Raw genomic sequence first — 13,323 nt, 5'->3', positions numbered from 1 at the left:
TACCTCCATACCGTTAGACGTAGGTGAACAGGTGCTACTACACACGTACCTACCTGCACGATATCAGTTGTTACACAGTGACATCATTTCGAGCATATTACGTACGAATGTTTATGCGGATGGCCCTCGTAGTAAGAGAGGTTTATGCAGTTCAGCATTTCAATATTTTCAGATATGTAAGGACACGAGTTTGTCATTAGAGGCATGTGACGGGAGAAGACGCGCGGTGGAAGACTTGTTGCATGTGACACAATGAATGTAGCGCCATGTAAACTTTGTATTTTGCAGCGTCCCCGTGTGGAAGTATTGAAAATGACAGCCATCTACATCTACTTCCTCTAGTCAGTTTTGTGAGTGTCTAATCGCTAGGAGGAGGCAAAGCAATGTTCTACTGTCATTGCAGAGCGCCAGTTCACTGTGCATTTTAGGATTTTTTTAGGTAAGAAAATGCTACAGCTCCACAACATGCACCAACTTTTTATTTTGCGAACAAAAAGTTGTTCTGCCAGGCAGCCTCCTCAGAGGGATCGTTCCAGACACGTGATAAAACTGTCTTGCCCGTGCATTCAAGTACCCCTCATTGCTTTGCTCAGAAGGTCCACCCCTCTTGGCGGAGGAGAAGACTGGAGTTACCTTTGACGCATTTGACCAAATATCCCTCTGCGAAGTGTAGAAGCGCTCAGACTGGCTGGCAGCCTCATTTCATGGACGCATGCAACCTGACTGCACAGATTACTCATTTCTTCCATCAATTTTGACTTTTCCCGAACGCTGTCTTCCACCAAGTCTTTTCCATGGTAATCGGGACACGGCGTTTTCATGGGTGACAATACAGTCGTGCACAACTGACAGCGTTTATTGGTTTAAATAACATTCTACCTGACAAGATGCAGCTCCGGACTGTCATTGAAGTGAAAGTTGTGGATGTGCAGAAAAGAAGGAATCCGTCAAAACACTATGTAAGTTTTATTCTGATTTTGAAATTTCCCGACTAGTGATCCTACGTATTATTACCGTTTCGAATTCCCAGGTCTACAACACAGTGCATTGCCATTGTTCAGTTTAGACAACGTGATCCTTGGTTGACATTTTAAAATCTTGAGTAATGTTAAGGAAATCTCATGGGATATAAGAATGGAACAGTTAGGGTCTCTGTGGGACTGCAAAAATCAATTTGTCCATTTGGTTCAATTGGATTAATTAACCTGAGAGTTGGGATCAATTGAACAATCCCTTCCCTTACTTGGAGAAGATACTTTCCCAAGGGATGGAGGCAGACTGAGGGGTTTGGTTACTTAAGGGAACATACCTCATTATATTTGAGCTAAGAATCTAAAAAAAAATGCTTATCCTGTTTTAGATAGAAGCAACCTTTTGTCTTTTGTCTCCAAGGTTCAAGTGTGACTTCCTTCCAGGAGAGGGGCTTTGGACACTGAACCCAGAGATTTGGCAACCAATCTTTGTACACAGACTGAAGCCAAAGACAGGGGTGTTGGTTTAGAGGGGATGAAAGCGGGTGTCACGCTTTGGTTGGTACGAAAAATTTCACGGTTTATAGGGACGTTATCCTGGATAAATTCATGCAAATTGTCCCTTGCCTTACTTGTGAGTTTTTGAGAATGATTCACAAGAGAATGCTCCATTCACTTAATTCTATCCAGAATAGTGTTTGTTTACTTACAGTATTCCCCAATTCCCACCAGTCTTTATCGTAATTTTTTAACCCATGTGAGACAGGCAGAGACAAATTCCTTGTATATGTGGAAACATACTTAAATCTGAGTTTGATTCTGACAGCAGCCACTTCAATGAGATTTGTTTATTTTAATGAATGAGCAATAATGTTTCATGGAGTTATATAATTAACATTTCATATTATCAACTTTGTTTACTGATAACAGCTAGCAGTCATCATATGCAGAAATTTAGTTTAGAAAAATTACAAACTATACATGAGTTAACTGTAAGTGTTGTATTGGGGATATTTTCTTAGATAGACTCAGCATATCCAACTGATGGACACGCATTCAAATGAAGAGGGCACCGTGTTAGTTAAAGCATATTGCTAGGGACATGGCTTCACCACAGAGAGCCACTCTTTGTGCTGTGCTGTGCTGTGCTTACGTACATCCAGGGAATTTGATCATGTTGTCTGTATCCAATTAGTGAGCTGCTGAGAAACTCATTCCGTCTCACTACTCAGTCCTCTGTAATGAAATGTGCTCTTGCATCAGGACTTGATTTTGAACACGTTACTGATATCTTCTGAGATTGTCACCACATGTGCAAATGTTGCCTTTGCAAACATTCAGTACCATGCACTCCCATGGAAATGCCTTAGGTGGAGGCATCTGTTGTAACCCCAGGGTGTGCCCGATTGTTTGTTGGCTACTTGTTATAAATGCATGCAGTGAGCCTTTTGGGTGGAAACCTAAGTCAGCACTCTTTTGTTCAAGAGCAAACTGACTGATTTGGATATGTCTGTAGAAGAAAACCATTACAAATTCTGTGGGAGATAAATCTTCCTCGTTGTTATTCCTGTTGATGTATAGATCACATTGTGAACATAATGGGAGCGGCTTCAGTTTCCACAGTCAGTTGATTTGGTTTGACATAAAAGTAAGTGGCCGAGACTTTATTGGCTCTTAAAATCATCAAACTGGAACTTTATTGTTTCTCATACCAGTGCATAACTCGACTTATTATGTGCAGGCCAAGAAAGATTGCGTGCAAACCAACATCGCACAAAGCAGTGTAGCATCAGCTTAATATAGGCTGTCAAATAGATAGCAAAATTCAAGATGTTATGTTCTGCAGCATTGTGTTGTTTATATCAGAGCCACGCTAATCTAAAATAATTCGTTGCACTGTCTTGTTTGAGGCAGAATGTTAAAATGTGCAACCCAGTGTAAATTACATAATACTTCAAAACACATCGGGCCTCTTTTTGACCTCTGGCAGCCTTTTAATGAGGTGTGGCTGAAACAGACAGCCTTAATGAGTTTATTTGACCTCTTCTGACCTGATGAAGTTCAGCCAGAAGGGAATGCACTCTGTGTCATTAGGGTAAGGCCAAAGTGGTGTCATGGCGTCCATGACAAAGTTAACTTTGTTCCTAATGAATCTTCCTTGTCTGTATGTGTTTGTCTTTCCATCACTAGGTGTATCTTATCAAAGTCACTTACTCAGACTCCACTTCCCACATCATCTACAGGAGATACAGCAAATTCTTTGACTTGCAGGTATGGCATCTTTATTCCAAGCAACTAGTATATTATTCTCACATTTTCTTAAAGTTCGAGTAATTTTAATTTACGTGTCTGACTTTTTATTTCGAGTGCATTTTTGAAATGATGATGTCATGTTTTAAGACAGAATGCGTTTTTGGAATGAGGATATTCCCAGAGCTATTACGTTGTACATTGTGTGTTGAGAATGGCCAGAAAGTACCCTGTTGATAATACCATGAGACTATGGGAATGAAGTCAGTTTGACCTTTTGGTGATGACTCTGGTCAGCCTGTGGAAGACAGGCCTCAATGTGCCCAGTGTGTGCCCCATGAAATAGTGGCCTAATCAGGGGAAGCTCCCCCCCCCCCCTTTGAAAGGTCCCATTTAAGCCCACTGGAGCCTAGCGGAAATGAAGAATGGGGGAACTCCTATCAGCAGATGCATCGTATGAAGAGAAAAAAAAACTGAACCAAGAGAGACATGACTTGAGTCAGAATGCAGCACAAGGCAACGTGTACTTCTTAGGTTTGTTTGACACACTGATACCCCATATTGGAATTTCATAGTTGGATCACAAAGGGCTTAAATGGCTCTAATTTGTTTTGTTTGCTAGCAATACAAAAGAAAAACAAAACAAAACATGAGTCCAAAACTGTCGTAAGTAAGTAATGGAAGCAGGGTTAAATACAAAGTTTGTCCATAAATAGACATGCAGGACTCATAAAACAGTCACTGGCTCCTCTCAGATAAAACACACAGCTCACTCAGCCAGCTTTATCCTGCAGTGCTGTGGCTCTGGTGGTTTGACTGTGTTGAAGACTGCAGAGGAAACTCTTTGTTCCAGGGCCTCTTGGTAATAGCCAGGAAAATCCTGCCCTGCTCTGTTTGGTGGAAACGGAGCTTCTCCCCTGTCTCTGTAAACATTAGTCCTGTCCAGAGAGCCTCACAGCCTGCGTCTGTTTGCCTGGCTGTGGCTATCAGTGAGGAGCAACATTCAACCGCTGTCCATACAGAATGGGTGGGGATAGTACATTTTATTTGTCCTTCGTGGTCTTCCATTAGTCCTTCATAGTCAGAGTTCTTTTTTTTAATGTTGATTTTGATATACTTTATTGAGCCTCATGGGGAAATTCTTCCCTGCATTTAACCCACCCTAGCTGTGCAGCCAGGAGCAGTGGGCAGCTGCCGTGCAGCACCAGGGGATCAACTCCAGTTCTTTTCCCATTGCCTTGGTCGGGGGCACAGACACGAGTATTAACCCTAACATGCATTCTTTTTGATGATGGGGGAAACTGGAGCACCCGGAGAAAACCCACCGCAGACATGGGGAGAACATGCAAACTCCACACAGAGGACAACCTGGGATGACCCCCAAGGTTGGACAACCCCGGGGTTCGAACCCAGGAAGTTCTTGCTGTGAGGCAACAGTACTAACCACTGGACCACCGTGCTGCCCAAAATATGATTAAAAAAAAAAGATGAAGGAAATAGACCGTCATGAAAGCAGCCAACTGACAAATGCAGTTCGGCTTTGGACAAGACAATTCATATTTAAATCCCGTATTGAGCAGGTGCAGGGCCTCAACAATCAAGTTGCTTGTTTGTTTTGTCTTCATAATTAAGTACTCTGTAAAGACATTTTCTTCTCATCTTTTATTCTTATTCTTATTATGTTGAGACGTCTTGCATAATTTTCGACTAAAATGAATATTCTGATCTCTCTCAGAACAGTGATTTAGTATCCTAAGTCTCCTGGAAGTCACATTGGTCAGGGCGACTTGCAATAAGCTCCTTCAGGACATAGGATACAGTTGAGTAGATAGCAGGGCCATTTTCAAAATGCACAAAATGGAAATGAGTCGGAAGTTACCAATTGGGAGGGAAGTGGCGGGGTGGTGGTGGTGGTGACTACTGGGGAGTGAAATGAGCACCACTTTTGATGGAAGATAAGTGTAACTACAGAAGCCTTCATGCAAAGTACTCAAATTAAACAGCGAGTTAAATGGGCTTTTGATCGTAAACCAGAACATTCGTGTTCAGGCAATTTATCATTTTATACTCATTGGAAATGACTTTGAAATGTTTTATTTCAGTTAAATCCCATTTGGGCTGTACTGGTTGCCCTTTTGCCACTGTGAGCCTAGCTTGGAGAAGCAAAATGAAAATAGATGGCTGGAAGAATTTACAGTTTAGGATGTCCTGTGTGTCTATCAGGTCTCAAGACTTTTATTTCAATATTATAACCCATTAGCAGTGGATTTCATTTTGCACTATGCTTATATATTAATTATCATGCAACTCTGCAAGTGTGAAGCACAAACTGCTTCCTCGAAATAATAATTTTCCCTGCCATACAGACAAAGATTGTGGTTGTGTATCTGCCAGCCGAACATTAGAGTGGTTTCAAATTCTGCACAACTCTTTGTCTCTGTCGCACAATTGCACGCTTCAGTTAGAAACTGACAGGGAGAAGAAATACAGTTTACAACCCTCCGCCTGAAAATCTGACCATGACATCATTTGATATGCATTTATTCAGAATGAAGGGAGCTCAATGTGAGCCTGATGTTGTTTTGGATGATGTGCCCGTACAAACGCTTGCAAAGCACGGCCAGAGAACAGGAAGTGGAACAGGAATGGTTAAACGCCTTTTAACTAGTTGCTGATTGTCCAGCCTATATCTTTTCCTGGGAGATGAGTTAGCCTTGTACAACTAGTCACCGAAAAACCCCTTGGCAATACAAAAAAAAAAAAAAAGCTTTGTTGTTTATCTCTTTGAAAAAGAATCCCTTTGCAATGGGATGATGTTGTAAAGTGCGCTAACTTCTAATTTTTCAAACCACCCATGAGTGCGCTTCATATCTCGTAGCTGCTCCTTAGGTGAGTAATCATCATAAATCATCAGAATCCCTCATCTCATTTTATAACTGGCTCCTCCTTCCCCCACCTTCATCTTTTCTGCTTGTTCTTTTTTATTTTTTTTTTATTGGACATGTTTTGTGTCGTGCACACGTAGTCAGCTGATCACTAATCCTTCACATTTAGGTTGCCTCCATTTGTTTTGGTGCAGAATTAGTGCTGAGCCGGCATTCCAGCAAACACCGGCTCTGGTGCTGGAGGGAAATGTTTTTGTCCCGAATATATATGAAGTGAGCTGACTTGGTCAGCGTGTCAGATAGAGTTTACTCTTGGAGAGAAACACACCCTGCAACCACAGAGAACAGAACGCATGGATCATGGCATTCCACAGAGGGATTGTGGCATGTGCATGCTGGCCTGGTTTCCTTTTGGCCTCCTTTTGGATAGAACCTGCAAGTATCCCTCAGTAGCCAATGTTTTGTGGATTGGTGAACAGGACAAGGGTCAGATTTACCCCGTCTGCACAGTAATTTGTCTGCCCTACATTCCTGTCCTAAGCTGGTAGTTTTTTCAGTACATTCTTAAATTGAACCTTAGGTGCTCTGCAGCAACAGAGAGGGGAAGAAAGACTGGTTGAGCATTTATGTGAAATGAAGACTCAAGTTAGAGTGAGATCTAATATTGTTGAATTTCTGCTAGATGGCTAGCTGTTGCAACTGTAAATTCTTGATTGTACATTTTTGAGTTAAGTGGCCCAATGTCCTGTAGGCCATTTGCATGTAAGTACTTTAAATGTTTTTGGTCACTTGTTTGTGCCCCACATAAGGTTAGTATTACCAGAATGTTTTAAACTCTAATCAGATTGATAATGAATCCTTTGCAAGAATAAAATAGTTGCCAAAAAAACAAAAAGAAAGCATTCTCTCCAAGTAAGAGACAGTTTGTGACTGAGGGTAGTTACACATAATCTCTCTGCAGTAAACAACTGTCAAGTGGATGTCAAAACACAACGATGAGTTGGAATTCAGTTGTTTTCCCACTCAACCATTCCTCCAAACTCCCCATCTGAAATCCTGCACAGAGCAGCTTCTTTGTCTGCACAGTGCTGTCTGTCTCCATCCCTCTTCCTCTCTCTCACCCTCCCTCCATTCCACTTAGAGTGCTTAAAGTGCCTTAAATTATCATTATAGCATACAGAAGCTTTTTTGGGTATCTCAGTCACAATAACTCCAAATTAGTCATATTGTCAATACCGATATGCATTTCAAGATTAAACATGCATCCCACTGTGTTGCCCAAGAATTTATTCACAACACCAGCGAAGCCCAAAACCCTGGCAGAGAGACAGGGAAATTGTGGCTATTTAACAGCACCTGTTGCTTAATAGCCATATTTCCCAGTGGGAAGACTTGGCTGACCCTGCGACTTTACACTTGTAAGTATCGCCCACACAAGTTTAGTACAGCAGTACAATACATGTAGATATACACCCCATGGACAACTGCCTTAAAGTGGTTTAAATTGTCTGAAAACCCGAGAAGTTCCTTCCCTGAGAGTTCTGTTCCAAATGACCTGGCTTTCACCATAGAATAGACTCCCCCACCTGTCCTGTGCAACTGTGAGTGTGTCCAGACGAGCCTTTGGGAGGGGGATTTCATCATTGCCGCTGGATGAGAAGTCTCTCAATCATCCGAGGCCGCGTCAGAGGTGTGGAGTGAACCCTCCCAGCTTGCAGGGAGTATTGCGCTACATGATATATGATGAGTGTGAGAGTTAGCATGACAGACAAACAATGAAACAATCCATTTTCCTGTGTACTATTACAGGAACAATATGAATGTTGTGAATTCCACAGAACATGCTGCACTACCATTTAGCATTTTTACACAGGGAAAAGCATCAGACTTCAGGGCGTCCGAGTAGCGTACCGTAGAGATCGGGGTGATCTCTGTGGAATGGAATGGAAGAACACCAGACAAAAATCTTCATACCTCAGCTGTAGTTTTATTGAGGACAGACATTGTTGTGATACAGGTCATGGTTCCAGCACCGAAAAGCGGATTATCACGCAAATTGGTGACGATGGTCCACATGAGCGTCTACCAATACCACAATAAAACCGGAACTTGCCCTTCAATGGAAGTTATATGTCACAAAATGGATGCCTAGGCAGCGATCATTACATACCCCCCCCCAAAACATGGGCCATCCTCGGGCCTCACTAGACAGGAGAGGGACTCAAATGCCTAGACTAAATTTAGTGTTTTGATAATAAAATAAAAAACTTCCACAGCACAAAGCTCAAAACCAGTATCCCCATATCCAACACTCTGCAGGTATACATACAGCTGAAGGCTTTCCCCTCTTTAAAGGCTTAAAATAAAATCTTCAAAGAAAACAGAGCACAGTGGAAATGCTGAAATTGCTCACACTTTAAACTACTTAGTCGACTGAGCACCAGACTAAAAAAAACAAACCACTCGTGGTTAGATGAAACCACTTGTGTGAAAAAGGTCTTTAATTAGAACGAAACAAAAGACAAAGAACCCCAGTAAAAACAGAAAAGAAAAGGCCCTCAACTCACAAATCAAACTTCTGAGCAAAATGAGGGTGAGACCAGTGATTAGAGGCCCCGTTAGAGGTGTGTGTCTTGGCCTAAATGAGTATCAGGAGGAGTGAGTGTGAGTCAGTGAGGTCAACGGCCTACGTTCCTCCAGATCTGTCTCCACTGGTGAGACACCAAGGCTAGCTGACTGTTCCGGCATTGCTGGGGGCTCCTCACTTTCCCCAATCAGAGGGCCAATGTCTTCCCCATTGCCAAAGAGGAAGTCAAACCCATATTCCTCCTCCTCATCATTTCTCCAGCTGTCCGACTCACCACAGTCAGTCTCCACTGCTGTCAGAGAAGGATTTTGTGGAGATTGTGCATCACCACCCCAAATGAAGAAGGGTAGGAGGTTGGACACATGATGACCTCCAGCATTGGAATTGTAATTCAAGTCTGACATCACTTGATCAACCCTGTAGGGACCCTTGTACAAGGGGGCCAATTTGGCAGTAAGACCGGTGGCTGTGGCAGAGTGTGGATGATTTCTCAGCCGAACCAAGTCTCCAATCTCAAATGTCACCCACCTCCTTTTTTTGTCATTATGACATTTCTATTTTTCATGACTGGCTGTCAAAGGCTAGCGCACATGATCATACGCATCCCGCAGAGCAGCAGATAGCTCAGACTTGTAGACTTCCACAGTCTCTGGAGCAGGTTCCAGCTCAGGTTGCATCCACAGGTTCAGTGGCGTGTTGCGATCCCTGCTGTACAGGAGGAAGGCGGGTGAATCAACCGTGCTCTGATGAGGAGCCGTTCTCAGTGTAAAGGAGGTAAGTGAAAGGTGACGGCCCCACTCCCTGTTTAGACCCAACATAAGCTCTGATTGCAGTCTTTATCGTCCGATTCACTCTCTCAGTTTGGTTGGATTGCAGGTGGTAGGCTGTAGTCAGCCTGTGGGCAGTCCCCAATGCCACCATGACTGATTCGAACATGTCGCTGATGAACTGGACACCCCTATCCGACATCAGGTGTTTTGGTGCGCCATGTCTGGCGACGACCTCAGAAAGGGACTTATCAGCATCTACATGAGCAGACACTTCCCGCACTGGGCAGATCTCAACCCACTTAGTGAAATGGTCAACGAAGACCAGAATGTATTCATTGCCCCGTGAAGACCTTGGCAGGGGCCCTACAAAGTCGACTCCCACGAACTCCCAAGGGAAAGAAGCTACCACTGGTTGTAGGAATCCTCCAGGCTTATGGTTTGATGGCTTGCTAAACTGACATGTCGTACAAGTCCGCATGTATCTCTTAACATCACCTCTCATGCCAGGCCAGTACACCCATTTTTGGAGGCGGCCCTGGGTCTTTGCGATCCCAAGATGACCTGCCATAGCGTGGTCATGAAAGCATCGGTTGCTTGCTCCTGCAAATTTCTCCTCTATAACATCAGGAGGATTCGCCCATTCCTCACCGACGAGATGGCACAGGTGCTCATCCAGGCTCTGGCCATCTCCCGGCTGGACTACGGCAACTCCCTCCTTGCTGGTGCCCCGGCGTGGGCCATTAGCCCTCTGGAGCTTGTTCAGAAAGCTGCAGCTCATCTGGTGTTCAACCGCCCTACGTTCTCCCACACAACTCCCCTTCTCATGTCCCTACACTGGCTCCCAGTAACTGCTCGCATCCAGTTTAAGACTCTGGTGCTAGCCTCCAGGGCAGTGAAAGGAACAGCTCCTTCCTATCTCCAGGCCATGGTCAAGCCCTACACCCCCGCCCGACCACTTAGTTCTGCTGCCTCTGGACGCCTGGTTGCCCCATCGCTCAGAGGCCCTTGCCACTGATCGACCCGGTCACGGCTCTTTTCTGTCCTGGCGCCACAGTGGTGGAATGAACTCCCCACTGATGTCAGGACAGCGGAGTCGCTGCCCATCTTTCGGTGCAGGTTGAAAACTCACCTCTTCAAGAACTACTACCCTGTTACTTATTCTTAGCACTTATTTAATCACTCATTTAAAAAAGAAAATCTCTTTCTTGAACTTTTATTTTAGCACTGGTTTTGCTTTTAGATGCACTTATGACCTCTGATGACTAGTAGTTCTGATTTCCTACGTTAAATGCACTTATTGTAAGTCGCTTTGGATAAAAGCGTCGGCTAAATGACTGTAATGTAATGTATTCCAGCAGGGTGCCACGGAGTGAGGTGGCACATATAGACGGAGATCCTTATAAGGATGTCGGTGACATGAGGATCTCTTGTCTCTGAAGTAGACAAGGTCATCCTGAAGACAGAATTCAGACGAATCAACACAGGAGTTACTCTCCAGCATACCATGTAGTGAACTGATGGTAGTGTCAGCGGCTTGCAGTGTACACAACAGCTCCTTGTCAGTCAGCATCAACAGGGGTTGGCTCCTGAGGTTCAGCAATCCTACTGTAGCATAGCTGGGGGGTAAGTCAACCACCTCACTGGGTGAGACTGGGTTGCAGGACAGTGCATCGGGGACTGAGTTTGCTGCTCTGGGTTTGTGGACAACTTCGAAATCAAAATCTTGGAGTCGAAAGCACCACCGGGCTAGCCGACCTGATGGGGGTCAGCCGTGACATCAGCCATCGCATACTGTTGTGGTCTGTCACTACTGTCACATGGGTCCCCTCAATGTAGGGCTGGAAATGTTCCAGGGCCCAAATCACACCGAGGCACTCCTTTTCTGATGTGGAATATTGCTGTTCTGACTTGGAGAGGGTGCGGCTCGCATATGCCAGTGCTTTCTCATGGCTACTTTCATCAGTCTGGATCAAAGCTGCACCCAAACCAATATCGGATGCATCTGTGTGTATGGCAAATGGTTTCTCAAAGTTGGGAAGAACCAAGACTGGTGCTGTACACAGCTTTGACTTGAGGTCATCTAGGGCCAGCAGGCAGTCACTAGACCACTTGAATGGGGTCCCTTCCCTTGTCAGCGCAATGAGGGGATCCGCAACCTTCGCATAGCACTGGATGAATCTACGGTAGTAGCCAGTCATGCCAAGGAATTGTTTGACTTGTGTGACTGTATGGGGCCTTGGGAAGTCTTTGATGGCACTGACCTTGTTCTCATCCGGGCTTAGGCCTTCCTGAGTGACAATGTAGCCCAGGTACCGGAGGGAGGGTTTGCAGAAGTGACACTTTGAAAACTTCAAATACAACCTGGCATCTGCCAGGCGAGTGAAGACTTTGTTGAGGTCCTCCAGGTGTTGTGAGAAGGTAGGTGAAGCAATGACTATCATCCAGTTAGACCACACAACATTTGTAGGTCAGACCAGCAAGGACTGCATTCATCAGTCTCTGAAATGTCGCAGGGGAGTTTGATAGACCGAATGGCATCACTCTAAATTGATATATAAGCCCATGTGACAGACAAAGGCAGTTTTGGGGTGAGACTCAGGGGCCATGGCCACTTACCAGTATCCTCATGCGAGGTCCAGAGTTGAGATATACTTCTGCCGAGCTAGATAGTCCAACGATTCATCCCCTCTAGGGAGAGGGTATGACTCTTTGACAGTGGCCTTGTTCACTTTTCTGTAGTCCACGCAAAAGCATGGTTCTGTGTTTTCATGACTCTGCCTGTCTACGATGACAACAGGAGATGCCCATGGCCCATTAGCAGGCTCGATAACACCGTCGGCCAGCATCTTGGAAACCTGCTCTCCAATTATTCTCCTTTTCTCCGGGGAAGTGCGGTAGGGTGGTAGGCACACTGGCTTAGCTGGGCCCGTATCCACGGTGTGTTCATCCAGAGAGGTGTGGCCCAGTCTACTGTCAAACAGGTGAGAGAGAACTCTTTAAGACATTGTGAGAGCTCTGTTTTCTCCTTCTCAGATAGGGCAGCGTCCACCACTTTGTCACGAATGCCCACCATTAGTTCGTCATGGCTCATAAATGCAATATAACCATCAGTCTCTCAGCTCCTCATCAGTTAGCTCTGGAGCTGACATACTGTTTTCACCTAGCCATACGCTCCCCGTGGCTGGATGCATATGTACATCAGCTGGTATCATGAAGTCAGTCCCCAAAAGGATGGGGCAGGACAGATCAGGGATAACTGCCAGTCGGTGGCTGAACAGCTGTCCCAGCAGTCTGATCTGGAGCCAGACCAGGCCAGAAGGTGAGCATCGTTTTGAGACAGCTAGCTCTACAGGGTTAAAGTCCCAAGGTCTCACCCTGTCTTCTGATATTCCACACTCCACCAGGGTTGAGGGGTGCACTGCTGAAATATTGCCTGCCGAATCCATTGCGGCTACCAGAGGGATGTCTTAAACCGGAACCTGTGTTTTGATAGGCTGACACAGACTTGCAGGTTTGTGCTGCACAAGTTTGACTGAGGGGATAGTGTCAGAAAAGTCTTTGCCACTGTTAATGTTAGACCCCTTTGTATTGTTGTGATTGTATTTTTGATATCTGCGTGGCCGGGCCCCTGGGTCCAATTGGGTTTTCATCCCGTCATCACTCACATCGCGGGCAGGAGTCCTCTCAGGCTCACGAACAGTGAGGGCCATTTGATTGGGCTCTGTCTTTAATCCACCCTTTTCTTTTCTGCAATTCATGCAATTATGAGTGGTCACTCCCGGGGTCAGGCATTTAAAACAGTACAATCTTTGGTGTGACGAGACTCGGGGGCTGGGTTCGGGCCTTACCGAAGACATTGG

General features: G+C 45.0%; 1 protein-coding gene across 2 annotated transcripts in view; it reads left to right on the top strand.

Annotated features, from left to right (window-relative positions):
- Nucleotides 1–612: 612 nt before the first annotated feature.
- The window catches only part of sh3pxd2ab (SH3 and PX domains 2Ab), a 78,798-nt gene continuing 66,087 nt past the window's right edge, over nucleotides 613–13,323 (top strand). For both annotated transcript variants that reach the window (XM_056291864.1, XM_056291863.1), the window contains exons 1-2: nucleotides 613–959; nucleotides 3,162–3,242. In XM_056291864.1, coding sequence (XP_056147839.1) covers nucleotides 888–959; nucleotides 3,162–3,242 — 153 coding nt within the window. In that variant the 5' untranslated portion in view covers nucleotides 613–887. The remainder of the gene's footprint in view (nucleotides 960–3,161; nucleotides 3,243–13,323) is intronic.

The sequence above is a fragment of the Lampris incognitus genome, chromosome 13 (genome assembly GCF_029633865.1).
Source record: "Lampris incognitus isolate fLamInc1 chromosome 13, fLamInc1.hap2, whole genome shotgun sequence".
NCBI lineage: Eukaryota > Metazoa > Chordata > Actinopteri > Lampriformes > Lampridae > Lampris > Lampris incognitus.
This window is presented reverse-complemented; position numbering and strand designations above follow the sequence as displayed.